The 17012-nt window shown below is 36.3% G+C and overlaps 1 protein-coding gene across 1 annotated transcript in view; it reads left to right on the top strand.

The window, feature by feature from the left end:
- The window catches only part of LOC114360247 (transmembrane protease serine 9-like), a 30058-nt gene extending 13762 nt beyond the window's left edge, over window positions 1-16296 (top strand). Inside the window, exons 8-15 of the mRNA XM_028314866.1 lie at window positions 327-439; window positions 5700-5804; window positions 7203-7317; window positions 7954-8116; window positions 12391-12596; window positions 14798-15003; window positions 15461-15521; window positions 16175-16296. Coding sequence (XP_028170667.1) covers window positions 327-439; window positions 5700-5804; window positions 7203-7317; window positions 7954-8116; window positions 12391-12596; window positions 14798-15003; window positions 15461-15521; window positions 16175-16296 — 1091 coding nt within the window. The remainder of the gene's footprint in view (window positions 1-326; window positions 440-5699; window positions 5805-7202; window positions 7318-7953; window positions 8117-12390; window positions 12597-14797; window positions 15004-15460; window positions 15522-16174) is intronic.
- Window positions 16297-17012: the final 716 nt, after the last annotated feature.

Here is a 17012-nt window from a genome sequence, read left to right as displayed (position 1 = left end):
TCTGCGGTGTTTCCGGACGGATACGACCTGCAAGCTTTCAAGAAGAGAGCGTATCTTCACCTTAAAGGCCGGTAACGCACCTGCTGTAACGCCCCTGGGACTGCGGGTGTCTATGGGCGGCGGTAATCACTTACCATCAATGCGGATCATTGATGGTAATGATGATGGTCTGCTCCTTTGCCTCCTGTCACATAAAAAAACACACAGAAGTCCTAGTGGAGGAAACGACAGTGAACATTGTGCTATTAGATCCTAGACGCCAGTCTCGTGTCTCAGCATTGCTATTGCATTTTCGAAGTATGTTTATCGATGGATGTTTCTTCCAGGCATAGTATCGTGGGGGGTCGGCTGCGGTCGGCCAGGCTACCCCGGGGTCTACACACGAATCACCCGCTACTTACCCTGGCTGCGCGCAAACCTGCGCGACTCATGTCTTTGTGCCAACTGACGATCGAAACCTGACCCTGTGCCGAAACGAAATACAGAGCTGACGGTTTAAACGTTATTGTATGTATGTAATGGCAGTAATGTTATTGCAACGTAATGAGCAGTAAAGATATTGTAACGTAACGAGCAGTAACGTGATTGTAATGTAACGAGCAGTAACGTTATTGTAACGTAAGCAGTAAGGTGATTGTAACAAGCAACAACACAAGCAGTAACGTACAATCAGTCTCCAGCTGCGTTCGCTCATAGGTTTCTATGAAACTGAGAGTTAGACGAAGCAATCCGCTGTACTTAAATAAGCGATGCTTCGATTGTAAATAAATACATTACATTCAAATACGTCGTCGTCGTCGTAAGTCGCCAGCTATAATATGCATAAAGTTATTGGGAACATAAGATAATAAATCACGCACGTAAAATATGGTAACAAAATGTAAAAAAATATGTAGTTAAAAAAGATACAGATACAAAAAGAAGAAGTTTAAAATTATGCTGGAACTTTGAGCTATCTACTAATAAATCAGTGTATAAAATAAGATGATATGGCTGGGCTAGATTTAAGATTAATGAAGGAAATATTTATTGATACTCCATCTATTGTAAGGACAAACAAAACTTATCCAATGTAAGTTTTAGTTATTACTGTTTAATAATCGTAGTTAATGTTTTAAATGTTTAAATAGTTAATTTCAATTGTTTATTGTTTTGTTGGGCGCCAAAATAAACTAAAACGTTAACGTGCCAATTCCCAATGTGTCATACCACATAAAAAAGTATTACGTTGTTTTTCACTTGGTACCTACAATTAATAAATAATATCAGAAAATACAAAACACGATGTGATCCGTAAAAGAGACACTTCTTTTTCAAAAGTGAATAAAATTTGTTCAGCCACATGGTCAAACTTTGTATAACGTAAAATTATAACAAATTTTGATCAGGATTTTGTTGTTATGAGAATGTTGCATCGTGATACTTTATACCAACAACAATTAAATTTTTAAAACATCCTACGTAAATCTACGTATCGGAATACCAAAGAATACAAAAATAATAATAAAAAAATAATTAAAAATGTATTATTATAACGCTAACACGAAATAATAGCATTATTTTTTAGGAAAATAATACAATTATTTCACTTCAGATTCTAGTGAGAAATTATTTCAGATGTTCAAAGTATTTTCTGGTTTTATTATCGCAGGGTTCAATTAATATAATACTACACCACTGCCCAACTATTAATAAGTAAAACTAACTAAGTATAATATCGAGATTTGTGCTATCCTTTTCTAGTTTTCGACTGTTACAATGGGAAACTAAAAATATTAATAGAATAATTTGATTTGTAGTAATAAGTGATCATTTCATTCACTCATTAATCATCAACATCACTCTGTAATTTGGGCTTTAGTTAAGTATCAATTTTGCTCGCTTTAGCTAATAATCATTACGTGTGTCGTGTAGCCATCTCAATCGACACGTAGCGAGTAATTACTTCATCTTCTTTCATTCATACAGTTCATTAGCTATTAAATTAATTAACTAACATTCATTATGCACGTATTAATTCATTATTACCTAGATTAATTTATTATACTTCGGACAGGCCGGTGGTGCAGATTACCATTAGATATTTAAGTGTTTTACAACTGCCTAAGTGTTCAATGTTGTTTTGTACATACTAGTGTTAGGCGTATTTAAATTTTACTATTTATACTTGTTAATTTATTTCTTTATCTTTAGAATATCTGTGTACTTGTTGACTAAGACGTTTCCAAAAATGTTTGGCACTATGTCTAAATCACTGATAAGTAAGTTACTTTTATTTCAAACTGGAGATGTCTTTTCCCAAGTAAGATTCCCGGCATCTTTGAAGATTAGGAATGTTTCCATTTAATTAAAGCACTAATATTCTGAGAATACCATCGAGGAATTACCGGGAACGGTACATCTTTAATTGAAAAATTGCTTTGTGGGGGGTAGATCTAGTTAAAAATGAAAAGAGTCAGCGAGTACCTACGTAGTTATAAACCTGTATGCAGGTTGACTTAGGATAAAGTGTGGAAATTAATTATTGTTTAAAATAAGAAAAAGAAACGCTCTTTAGGCTACACCTGTGATCGCTGAAAATTGTTCTCGTTAATAAATGTTAACATAATGGTTTGATCTTTAATTTTAAATGTTAATTTAACATAACTGTTAGTTTTTTATCTGTTATATCTCAATTTGTTAGATAGCTAGAGTTCGACAGTGATTTAATGTTGTTTTTAATTTGATATGATTATTGGATTGTTTGTAAATTTTAATTTAAGTAATGTTTTTTTTACTTATTTTACGAATAGTGTTGTTGGTGCTCATTATTTCATCAAAGTTTAAAAAATAAAATAAAGTTTTGATAAATTTTACGCTCGTGTTTAAATCATAAACTTATTGTTTCGATTTGTTTTTTATTAAGTGTAGGATTTTGGTCTCTTATTAAAATTTGGTTTCATAAGTGTATTGAAAAATTGAAGGCTGATATTACTTTCTGAAAGACTTTTCGATCAAATTTTGTGATGAAAATAATACCTACCTACTTATCTCCTTTCACGATCATTTAATTTTGTGATATCACATTTTAACCCGGATCTTATAAATTACCAGCAGGTACTTTTACTTTTTGTGTGTAATGTAAATTTCACTTGGCATAATCATTGACAAGGAAAAGTTTGGAATTCGAGTGTATTGCCAAATAAAGTAATGCGTAGTGCATTACTTTTTATATCGAGATAGACTCTACTTACGTAACAATAAAATTAACTTAACATTTTGGAATTATTTTTCTGCAGATTCAGCTTAAGAAGATGATATCAAAAATTCTTGATTCATTAGCTTTAGTCTACAATGTGATTAATCAAGGGTCAACCTCTGAAAATTTTCCGTAAATTAAAACTCGTCAACCAGTCAGTCCCTTTTAGATTTCAGGGTAGGTTACTGTCAGGGTACACTGCTGTCTCTCTTTTACAGACGAGGGATAATGCATTTCCTAATAACCGTAATTTGGAACATTCAGAAAATGTAGCGATTTGTGCAATCGAACGACAATTTTCATCGACTAAGAGCGCAGTGAAGAAGCAAGCGATTGTCCACAGTCCACACAGGTGCACTAAAACGCGGTATTGTCAGTGAATGTATGTACAGCACATCAAGTTTGACATGCTGGTATCTTACGTCATTGTAATAGATGCTATTTTGGAGCAAAAATGTATAATCTGATGTGCTGTTGACGAAACGAAAGTGGCGCTTTCGCCAGGACGTCATTGTTGGCCACCTGCTCCTTGCTATACAGACACCGTGTATAATGCCTTCTTGTTCGCTGACAACTGGTTTTATTTTGTAAGACAATAAATAGACTGTTTTATTTTATTACTAGCGGCCGCCCGCGACTTCGTACGCGTGGATCCCGTTTTACCCCCTTCATCTATCTTACGCGGTTTAGATTTTTTCATACAAATGTTTTTTCCCGCTAACTCCCGTTCCCGTGGGAATTTTGCAATATCCTGTTGTAACTAAGCTTTAAGTTTACTAAGGTACCTGCATGCCAAATTTCAAGCGTCTAACTTAAGCGGTTTAGATTTTTCATACAAATGTTTTTTCCCGCTAACTCTCGTTCCCGTGGGAATTTTGGAATATCCTGTTGTAACTAAGCTTTAAGTTTACTAAGGTACCTGCATGCCAAATTTCAAGCGTCTAACTTAAGCGGTTTAGATTTTTCATACAAAAGGATTTTCCCGCTAATTCCCGTTCCCGTGGGAATTCCTAAGTATCCTATAACCTGCCCATGAGTATGAAGAATAATTGTACCAAGTTTCGTTAAAATCCGTCGAGCAGTTTTTGTTTCTATAAGGAACATACAGACAGACAGACAGACAGACAGACAGGACAGAAAGACAGACAGACAAAAATTTTACTGATTGCATTTTTGGCATCAGTATCAATCACTAATCACCCCCTGATAGTTATTTTGAAAATATATTTCATGTACAGAATTGACCTCTCTACAGATTTATTATAAGTATAGATGTTTCGTAATATTGAAAAGTTGACAAATATGAAAATTACGAGATTTATTCACAAGAGAGATGTAAACTTTTTTCATCGATATAAAAACATCGATATAAATTAATTTTGGCAGGCTCCTTCAGCTAAAAATTATGTCTTAAGAGACATAATTGAAATAAGACTTGAAATAAGTTTCAAGAGAAGAAGAAAAGAAAAATCTAGAGACTTTCTGTTATAGGCTTATTAAGTTTCAATTACTTTATGTAACTGAACCATAAAGGGTAGTTTTCAATGAGAATGAAACTCTACGATCAATTAATAAAAAGCTCGAAGCTGAAACTGAAAGCTTAATGATTAATAGAGAGTTACTTAAACACAAAGGTAAAATGGCAAATAGTATTTCTTTGAATATTGAAATTAGGTACTTATTATTTTAAAAGATTATAAGTTATACTAAATAGGCTGGTAGATATGTCAAAATAACTTAATGTAGGTGCTATTAAGACGCTATTAAAGGCGCCGACGGTAACCTAAAAGCTGTTATCGCTGTCCACAGATAAATGAGACGACAGGGCCGCACACTTGGCCACCAATAAGACAAACTGGATAGTATGGCCACTACAATCCATGTCTAAACTTTTTCACAATTTTTTCTCTACCAGCTCACTTGTAAAGGTTGAAGTTTCTAGGGAGTTTTACGTGTTTTGTGTAATTATAAGTTAATAAACCTACTATGATTCGGTGGAATAATTAGGTAGGTGGGAAAATACATTACAAAGTTTCAAAAACTAATTATAGACACTTTAGGTAAGTGGTAGGGCTGAAATTATACTGGGACGATAACAAAAGCTTTATAAACGCTTTTTATGGAAAAGAGCGGTAACAATTGTGCTTTAAAGTTATCTAATCCACCATTTACTCCAAAAGATGAGTTTTCTCCACTAGTAGACTCGTCAGGCCACTAGCTGGTGTGAAATATAGAGGGGTAAGTGGTAGATTGCTTAATCCCTAAGTGGCCATGATCACAAGCTACCTCTTGTAGCCAAGTGTGCGGCGGCGCTTAAGGCTAGTGGGGTTACAGTGACGTCGTGTCCAAATCACGGCGTGTGACCAATGCTGTCGATCGGCGCATCTCAGTGTGTGACCGTCCGGGCGCGCGAAAGTTCAAGACCGCGATGCGCCAGCAGTCCGCGCAGGTCTAAATTCAAATTTTTGAATTTCGAATTTTCATCTCCATTTTATTCATAAACATAGACAAAATGTGGAAGTGCATTGTATTAGTGCTGGCCGTTACAACTTTCACGTACTCAGAGGTTTGTGTACTTTCGTTATTTTTACGTGACATGTTTGTTAGTTTGGTCACAATTTTTACAATATTTGCCAAATTGACACTAACTATAGTTGATACAATTGACTTGTTTCTTTTGTTTCTTTTTTATGTAATAAAACTAAATTACTAGCGTGAATCGAACAGTTAACTAATTCCGTTGATTTGTTTACTATTCTACAATTAAAACTAAAAAAACATTTATTGAATCATATTTATTACAAATTTTATAATACAGTGTGAGTCACGTTAAAGTGTACATATGAAAATAGATGAAACTAGACCTATTTTTATCGACAAAAAAGAGGTCAAAAATTTTTTGAGATTTTTTTTTTATTTTTTATACATTTTTTTTTCTTCAAATTACTTATTGTAAAGAAAACGTAATAACTTTTAAACTAAGCGGTATATCCTGATAAAATAAAAACAGTAATAATGCTAAATAACAGGCGATACTAAAAAAATACATAAAATACAAAAAAAATGCCAATAAATAATAAAAAATGATACTTTTTGAAAAAAATCTGCTTTAAAATTCGTGTTTTTTTGGTTATTTTATAAATTTCTCCAAAAAATGCCCCTATAACCGGTGGTTTTTATTACTTTGTATTATTTTCTATCGTATTATCTTTTTAAAACAAAAAATCGCATGTCTCTATCCCTATCACAACATTTGCTATGATCGTTTGAACAAAGGCCTGCCACAACATTATTCTCCGCTACAGGTAGAGACAATTTTAATTTTAACTAAAATGCTTATTTTACTTCGAAATCTTTTGTTTTTATTTGAAATCTAACTTGTCTTTATCAAAATTACAAATCTAGAGCCATTTTCAGTTTTGTTGTTAACGAAGCGTTGAATGGCGCGCCCGGAGAGGCTTAGTTCAAACGATCATTGCAAATGTTGTGATAGGGATAGAGACATGCGATTTTTGGTTTTACAAAGATAATACGATAGAAAATAATACAAAGTAATAAAAACCACCGGTTATAGGGGCATTTTTTGGAGAAATTTATAAAATAACCAAAAAAACACGAATTTTAAAGCAGATTTTTTTCAAAAAGTATCATTTTTTATTATTTATTGGCATTTTTTTTGTATTTTATGTATTTTTTTAGTATCGCCTGTTATTTAGCATTATTACTGTTTTTATTTTATCAGGATATACCGCTTAGTTTAAAAGTTATTACGTTTTCTTTACAATAAGTAATTTGAAGAAAAAAAATTCTATAAAAAATTAAAAAAAAATCTCAAAAATTTTTTGACCTCTTTTTTGTCGATAAAAATAGGTCTAGTTTCATCTATTTTCATATGTACACTTTAACGTGACTCACACTGTATACAAAAGTAAGATATTTTTTACTTATAATTTTTTTTATACAGGGTGATATAGTTCGGGACACCCGTGGGGTTTTCACGAAAAACATCTTCGGCGGAGTATGGGGCAACCGGCCCCCGTTGATGGAAGCTAATCTAGCCAAGACCACGTGCACATGCAGTTAGTATTAATTTTTTCATTGAATATTTAGTAAATCGTTCTTGATAAACAAACAAACTACAGAATCAAGGTATTTGTAACGGGATGCTATAACGCAAATCTCCGTCTCAATTTTTATGACCACAAGTTTTGGCGGGAAAAACCAGTTTAAGGCCAAACATAAAAAGCTTATTTTGTATCAAATAACAAAAAGAGGAGTGTTGTCCTTAAAATAAAAAAAAATACGGAAAATGCGCGGCAAATTTGACGGCACAAGGGACAAGTATAAGTTCAAGTAATAAGTAGACCAAGTTGCCGCGCTTAAACTTACTTTATTTTTCAATATTATCTTTTCTTACACTACAATAAACATGGTCTGTGTGAGATATCCATGGCGGTTCATAAATCAATAGAAAAATTACATGTAGTTAGGTACACAACAAAGCATGCATGTAGATCCAGACCTATGAATAAGTCCGTACCTACCTTACCTACGTTCTGAAGTGTCTAATAGCAGGAGGTACCCAACTTCAAAAAAATGTATTTGCCCCTCTCCTGGGCCAGAATGCCCCTGGTCTAAAAGATGGATGGTACTTATTATTATGCTTATCCTCTATTGAATACGTACGTAAAATAATATCCTTCTAACATTTCCAGAATGCGGTGAGAGAAACGACGCGCCCCGCATCGTGGGAGGACAAGACGCGGGCCCTCACGAGTTCCCTTGGATGGCTCGCCTCACCTACTTCAAGCGATTCTACTGTGGAGGCATGCTCATCAATGACAGATACGTACTCACTGCCGCACATTGTGTTAAAGGGTGCGTATAACTTACAATGCGATCGATTTATTTGCACACCCTACTGGTATGCGACTCTGAGCGCAGTTAACTCAATCGGGTTCAGGTTGTAGCTAGATGTACGTGGTGAGAAAGAAAGAAAAAAAGTCATACACAGTTTTCAGTTGGTTGTGGTAGGGATTGGTCTAAGTCCGCATGGTTAGCTAGCTACTATCATATTACCTAAGTCTGTCACCATAACAACAATGATAACAGCGTTGTTGTGTCGCCAGTGAGGGCTATCGTTTTAGTGCTCACCAGTTAGCGCCACTGTAGAGTAAGGTCCTGTCACTTGCTAGTAGCGAAGACAGTGGCACCAACTGGTGAGCGCTAAAGTGGTAGGGGGACTATCGCATTTGCACTCATCAAGATGGCGCCACTGTAGAGTAAGGTCCTGTCAATCGCCAGGGGTGCCAACTGTTAAGTATAAAAACGATAGCCATCGTTGAGGTCACTCAATTCCTCTGTGCTTGAAGAATTCGGATGAAGCTCTTCTTCCTTGGCCTATTCATCACTGCAAGCCAAAAACTACCGCGTTATGGTTAAAAAAGCCAAAAAGGGACACCCGCTCGGTATATCCTGTCAGCTAGGAGTTTGATGGTTCACTTTTGTTTCCCGGTGCCCCGGGTGATTAAATGTGGGGTGCCTTACATAATGGCATAATCTATGCTCTAAATAAATGTAGATTCAATGGCGGCAACTACTTATTGTTTTGTATTAGGCCGATAATAAAATGAGCATAAACAACACGAAGTGCTTAGGTTAGGTGCTAGCTAGTGTCTGAACTCTATCTAGAAGAAGTAGATTTCATCTGGTTTCAGAGAGGGTAAATATAGAGCACAAAACAAAGATGTTACGTTTAAACGCTACGCTACTGTTCTTCACACTTGACGTTAACTTCATCTTTATTATACCTACGCTATAAAAGTCGCTAAGTAATCAAAGCTACCTAGTAAAACTAAATCTAAGATTGGAAATTACACAATATAGGAAAAGTATAAATCATAGTTTATCAGAATGTTAAATTAAAATGTGCAATATGCATGATATAGTGTGGTAAAGAACAATAGTTAAATCAATTAAGTACGCATGAGTTGGCTGAGTTGCAGCACCTGACTTTGACCGTAACTATAACGGATAACCGGTGGTTTTTGTATGGAGTTTGACAGATTTTTGACGTTTGTCAAAGTTAAAGTAAGATGGTGCAACCCAGCCTTAGGATTGGGAGTGTGGTCTGGAAAATGCCTACTGTGGAAATCTTTGGACTGATGTCGGTTAAGGTTGCACGAGTATTATAAATTGAGTCATGTGAATGCGGAATAAATACAATAACAATAAGATAAGTAATTGATTTTAAATTTCATGTTATTAACCTGGTTGAGTCATGTGAGATAATGTTCTTAGTAATATCTGCTTTGTGTAATTGGGCCAGGTGTGATCTTAATTGCACAATGGAAATTAGTAGGTACTAATACTGTCTGTTGCATTTGAGTAGGTTACAAGTTATTGTACCAATAGGGATGTTTCCTGGGTAAAAAAGTAAGAGTTTGAATTAGTCAGTCAGTTAACTTATTCAAAAATACTCGACACGTACTTTTTACTTTTGTGTTCTAAAGAAGAGGCCCGGGACGTCAAAGAGTGTTTAAAAGTGTAGCACTTTGTGACGTCACGCGGAACTTCAACGCACCCGAACTTCGTAATTACTTTTTAATTGACAAATAAAAATAAACCTACGTGTCCATTATTATGTGATTATAATTGACAGACTAAGACTTTTTTCAGGAAACTAGCGTTTAGAATTAATTAACTAGCTCCTGATGTTTGTAAATTAACATCTGATGGAAAAATCATCCTTTCATTTGGAGCTTTTAGCTTTCGCTTCATTTTGTAATAGGTAGATAAAGCAGACTCGAAGAGTAAGTAATATCTAGGTACTAGACATTTTTTAAGAATAAATATCGTGGGAGCACGAAACACGAAACTACGGTTAGAATTATTTTTCCAGTATTTTTTTCTCAGTAGAAGCCAAATTGCCTCGGGCATATCTAGAAACTGTATGATTTGGAAAAAGTTGTTTGTTTTGCGTAGTATCGGTCAAAATGGTGTGGGCGGCACGTCCGATGTTTGACCAGCACTTCAGTGATGGATTGACAGCTGCGCAAACTATCACTTATGTGGGAAGATTCTTATACTGGTCATAGAATTTGTAAAATAATATTATGAGGGATAGTTTTAATATTCATCTGGATCGGTGTCTCTTTTTCAGTTAGTTTGTCCAGAGATACAATTTAACTGAAAGTCCAACGTATTGAAGTTAATAATTAGCTAACAAATGACTGAGCTAAATACACACGCGATCTGTAGGCATATAATTAAGTACATAAATGCTCTTGACTAATCCAGGTTAATGACAAAATAACGACGGAGAACAAAAATGTGATTATTTTCTTTGAACGATTTTAAAATTTACCAGCGTCACCCCAATTCGTTTTGAATTGAATGAGTCTTATAACGATATTACAAGCAATAAATTGTTATTTTATTGTGTTAATGACTAATTTCCATCGAAACGTAGATGCAGATAAGCTAAGACTGCAGATGAGATCGTAAATCACCGAGAACGGGTCCGATAACCCGTGGAATTGTGGATTGTGAATTAGCAAACAAGTTGAAAATAAATTTGGTGAATTCCGATCAGTATCCGCAGGTACGTTCACCTTGGAACCGGCCTGCGCGGGTCGGGCTAAGTTCATTATCCTCGCAGATATCCATTTTGGGCATTTTGAGTCCGATTTTGTTTAGGTCAGGTTTAGGGAAAATGCGTAGCACTTTGACGCACAATCCGCAGATCTTTTGGAGCGGAGCGAAAATTAAATCAAGTCAGACCGAGCCAGTCCAACATGCATTGATCTCGCACATGCTATAGCTATAGGTACTTCGATCGTTATAATCTGGCTTACAAACTCTATAAAATTGTAACTTTTGAACTTATTTTGCTTTACTTACCCCATCAAAGGTCTCATTTTGTTTTTCATTGAGGGTCTAAAGTTGGCTTTCTTGGTTGGGCGGTATTTTAATCATCACGTCGCATCTTCCTACTTCATTCGAAGCGACATCTATTTGTGGGTGACCATGCATAGTCTTCTTTTTAGTTTGCAGGCGACATACATCTCCGTTTCAGCAGCTGCAACAAATAAAGGATCTAATGTCTGATATAACAGCTTTTACCATGGGTAGGTGATGGTTTCAATAGTCTACCATTTTTGATGGGGTAATAAATCTAAATAGGTAATATTAGGAATTCAGGTGAAAGTGTAAATTAGCCATCAATATTATTCACGGGCGTCACCGAGACATTGAGTCACTTTCGCCCAATACAAATGCCTACAATTGCATAATTGAATAGGTTACGTATTGACATCGAGTAGTGAAAATGGAAATTATAAAAATAAAAAGTTTAAAGCTGCTCTTACTAAAAGCAACGCTTTAAAGATCTGCCAAATGCACCGACTCACTACTTAATTCAGATTAAATTAATCAGAGACAGGTTTAGAAACCGTAGGATAGGAAACACTAAACTGTACAGTGTACCTACTTAATCCTACTTCGATTTTTAAAGTCACAAACGAAAATGGAAATTGAATGGAAAAGGAAGTGATGATGAGGCTGCAAGTGGAAGCGAGCTTCACCCGGAATCCTCAAATACAGAGGCTCTACTGTACTACTATAAAGAATACAGAATTCATTTATTCTAAGAAACATGTTAGTAAGAATTTATAAACAAAATCCGGACGATTATCAGGATACTCGTCTGGATTTTGTTGAGAAGTAGGCTACTTACGATCCTTTATTATTAGCGTATTCCAACTAGAGGTGGGCGCCACGCCGGCGCGCCGCCGCCGCCGCGAATTTTTCCACGCCGCCGCCGCCGACGACCAGCTGTCGGCGCGCCGATTCTGATACCGTACCGACTATTTGCAATTTATTCCTCTCCTATCCTGTACTAATTTGTGTTTCAAACGCAGAAGAACTATTTTTTTATTGAGTTGAGCGGCTATTCTAGTTCAATAAAGTCCTAGTATCACTGCGACTGGTAGGTACCGATCTATTGTGATCGCCGCTATTTTCCTTACAGTTCGTCTCCGAGTCCTGCATCCATTAGGAATTGCAGTATCTTTTGGAGGGCGATATGTTTTACATCTTGTGGGCTTAANCCCACCTCTAATTCCAACTAACATTTTGCTCTTTATTTCCAGCTTTATGTGGTTCATGATAAAGGTGACATTCGGCGAGCACGACCGCTGCAACTCGACCACCCGGCCCGAGACTCGCTTCGTGCTTCGGGCCATCTCCAACAAGTTCAGTTTGTCAAACTTTGACAATGACATTGCGCTGCTGAGGCTCAACGAGAAGGTCCAGATGTCTGGTGCTATCAAGCCGATCTGCCTGCCGAGTAACGATCGTAAGTTATGGAGCTATGATAAGATTACTTAGCATAATGTTATGACTATAGTCAAGCTGCTGAGTCACTGTCAGCAGCTGGCAAGAGTTATGCAAGCGCTATTCCAAGTAAAACGATAGACTGTTGTCTTCCACGTAAATTTTATCGACGAAAATTAAGAAAATCCTATTAAGTTTTGAAACACTGGAACGAAAACGAAAAACGTTTTCAAAAGCCTACTACGCGGAAATTGAAGAACATTACCTATAATGACTTCATGAAATCATTTTCATCGTTCTAAATGAACATTAAGAAACTAATAACTAATTAAATGTAATCAAGGAAAATTGAGTTTTTTATGATACATAGATGGGCAAATTTTAATAATACTACAGGCACGGTTTATTTGTCCGCCAGTGTAGATTTCAAACGCTCGAAGAGTTATTGGCCAGTTCTCGTAATACTTAACAACTATATTGTCTTATCTCCGCTAACTGAAGCTCTAATGATCTCTTCACACTAGGCTCATGTTAGTGAAAGGCCCATTAAGATTCGTTTAGCACTAAGTTTGCGCGGTCAACGGAGGCTCACGAGAAAGTTCCATTAAAATCCGTCTTTAGTTTTTGCACGACTTGACTAAACACTAATTTATCAACCTGCTATTTTTAGCTATTTACCTAAATAGTGCAGCTTAAGATTGTGAAGTGAAGTGATAAATATCACAACTAAGAGTTATTTTTATACGGAACTTAAGAGCCATTTTACATTTTCGTGCGAAATTCTAAGATTTTGGAAGCATGAATTACTATCTTAAGCAACACCCAGAGATTATTTAATAACTGCGAAAGATAGGTCAATCCTTGTTGTTGACCATTAATGAAACGGATTTACTAAAATTCTTTTGCTTAATTCACAGTGCCCCATCTCCCACAACCATTTTACGGAAAAATTGCCGCAGACTCATTTTCAAAGTCCTGTATCTATTATTTATGCTCATATAATAAGCTTAAAAATATATAGTAATCATCGGACATATATTCTTGTAGTCCATTAATGAAATAGATTCTTGAATTTCATTACCATTATTGAGTAAAATCTAAAAATAATTTGGCAAATTTGAAGATTAACGTCACATTTTGATCGTGGTTTTTGGTTTAAAAACACAGCAATAACTGCAATAAAAGTATCCCAAAATAAAGAATATTCATTGTAGAATTGATTTCTACAGTTATTGTTTAAATATTAGTAACCACTTTGTCAAAATATTGATGTGAATATCAGTATAAATTACAATACGCAAGCCGACATCGATTAGTATGGCGCGAGCGCCCGTCAAGGCAACCCGAGTGATAGTTGAACACAGACTGCCTAGTACTGCTGTACTGTACTGTAAAGTTTCATCAAAATCTGTTCAGTAGTTTTTGCGTGAAAGTGTAACAAACATCCAGACATCCACACAAACTTTCGTATTTATAATATTAGTAAGACTAGTAAGAAGTAAGATAGTAAGATGAATTATTTTAGTTATTTGTTTACTTATAATAATATTTATTTATTTATTTCTTAGCTCTGTCTGATAATAGATCTGGAGGAGATGCAATGGCCACCTCCGTAACAAAACTATGGAGTTTGGGCTTGTGTGATTCGCCTTGACGAATATTTCGTATCCAGGGCCCGATGATGGAGCTGTAAAGGGGCAGATTTTTTTTTCACTAAGTTTGAATACCTCATTCTACCTTAAAATTAATAACTTAAATCAAGTCTTAATACGGTCAAGGCTCAAGATTTTTTTGTCCATTTAAGCGTTCTTTTTACTCTTTTGACGTTGCGTTGACAGCTTTTACCTAAATTCGCGCGGAATATTTTTGTGAAATGGCTCTTAAGTGTCTCAGTATAAGAGAATTTGGTGGAAATGGGTAGTTTTTTAGGGTATTTAATATCACAGGAAAAGAAAATATTCCTTACTTATAGCATGATAACAGCAATAGCATTCTTGGGTATTGGGTTTCACCGTCGTAAGAGGAAATACGCCCTTTAAGATATTCTTTTTACTTCAATCTTTGTTGTAATGCGTTTCATATATTGCAAGCAAACCTGAAAGTGCTATTTCATCGAATCAACTGGCGATTTCATCTCATTTCCGCCACTCGCACCATGACCGCACCCACGTTATAATACGCCTGAGGCTTAGAAACTGACCCTAACCCTTAACCTCTCAACAGGCAGCCTGTACGTCGGAGTAAAGGCGATCGCATCTGGCTGGGGCACTCTCACTGAGGAGGGCAAGGTGTCGTGCACACTCCAGGAGGTCGAGGTGCCGGTCATCAGCAACCAGGAGTGCCGCAGCACCAAGTACACGGCTTCCATGATCACCGACCACATGATGTGCGCTGGGTATCCGGGAACCGGGCTAAAGGATTCTTGCCAGGTTCGTTATAGTAGTACCAGTCCACTATTGTGCAAGATCATGACGAAGTGGTCAGCATCCAGGAGTGCTGTACCCTTTATGGGTTTTTAATATTGGCCTTAAGGAGTTTTGTCGGGTGATTTGAGTTACGAAAAGTTTAAATAATTTAATAGTGTCATTTATCACAATCGCCATAATCCCTGGAAATCTGACTGGCCTGTCACAAGAGTGATAAATGAATAAATAATACTTATTTGTAAAATTATTAGCTCTAAATTTGTTACTCAAAAGACTCTGCATAAGTACTACTCTCAACTCAAGTATTTTCATGAGGTTGGCACTGCTTAGTTGCCTACACGGTACACCAGCTGCACAGATTTAAATTGATTACAAATTGAAATCCGGTGTGTTAATTGCTCTATCCATCCATAAGTAAGTCGGAATAAGCTATAAGAGATCACTTTCTACCATTTTTCAGGGAGACAGCGGCGGCCCGCTCATAACGGAGAGAAAGTCCGACAAGCGCTACGAACTAATAGGTGGGTAATGAATATTGATGCCACACGAAGATACAAATTGTACAATGCCTCTTTAATCCTTGCGAAGCGAACGAAAGTGAAACGCTTGCTGGCGTAAGCGATTCACACGGCACAAAAAGCGATTTTACAGCATTCGTGCCAACTTGTTAAAATCAGAACTTCTGAACCCACGGAGGCGTTTATATTTGAAATGCAATATGTATCAGATATGAATTAAGACCAGCACGATAGTTTAATTATTTTAGTCATTAGCTTCTGCCTACGCCTTCATCCGCGTACCTGTAATAACTGCCTGTCAGTATTTGGTTTCCTACCAAGAGCATGTCATGTATCTTTTTTCTAAATGGAAGATTAGTTAGTTATATAAATAAAATCAAGATTCTTATGACTTATGATAGTCTTAATAATAATAATAAATACACTTTATTGCACACCAAACAAATAACATAACAGAAGAAAAGGAACACACAAGGTACAATTAGGCGGTCTTATCGCTATGAAGCGATCTCTTCCAGACAACCTATGGTGAGGACAGTTACTTGAAACAAATATGAAGGGGAAGGCGGTGTCGACACTAAAGAAATAAATTATAATAAAAAGTCTTCGCCTAGTATTTATGTAACTACTTCTAATATGTCTCTGCTTTGACTCAGGTGTGGTGTCATGGGGCAACGGCTGCGCTCGGCCAGGATACCCGGGCGTCTACACGCGCGTCACGCACTACCTCGACTGGATCCGGGACAACACGCGGGATGCTTGCTACTGCACCGACTAGGCACGTTCGATGAGGGCTACCATTTGTGAACACCAGTTGGCACCACTTGCGAATGACTCTACAGTGGCGCCACCATTGTGAGTGCAAATAAGATAGTCCTCCAACCGGTTCAGCGCTCACCACTGTCTTAACCACTAGCGAGAGACAAAGCCTTACTAGGGATTACTAATGTTTGGCCAAAAAACGTTTCCCAAATTATCACATCGCAAACAACGTTTCGCAAATTTTCATTTGGCAAATTCTCATTTGGAAAAACAACTTATTGCAAACTTTTAATTCGCAAATGTCGTTTTTGGCATATTATTGTTTAGCAAATTATTGTTTGGCAAAGTATGTTTTGCCAAATGTTTCATTTGGCAAAAATATTTCACGATAAACTATTTACAAAACAATTTGATTGGTGCATAGAATGGAATACAAATTAGCTTGTGGTTATTATTTTGTTTAGTGGGTAGTTAATATAAAAACTTTCTAAATAAATTTTCATATTTCATTCTTTTTATCGAAATTTCCAAATGATTCATTAACAATAGAGATGATTCTAGCGCTCGGCGGCCGCTGCCGCGGCACGCTTCGCTCGCCTTCGCGCATTAAGGGTCACTGTTCTAACCTAACCTAACCTACTATTTTCTACAATACCTACTTTTTGCAACCATACTATTTTCTGCAATCTCTCTGTTTTACATAAAATTATTGTGAAAACCATGACCATGTGC

Source organism: Ostrinia furnacalis, unplaced genomic scaffold, assembly GCF_004193835.3.
Source record: "Ostrinia furnacalis isolate ACB-3 unplaced genomic scaffold, ASM419383v2 OfSCF4915, whole genome shotgun sequence".
NCBI lineage: Eukaryota > Metazoa > Arthropoda > Insecta > Lepidoptera > Crambidae > Ostrinia > Ostrinia furnacalis.
Note: the sequence above shows the minus strand (reverse complement) of the source record. Positions and strands in the feature narration are given on the sequence as shown.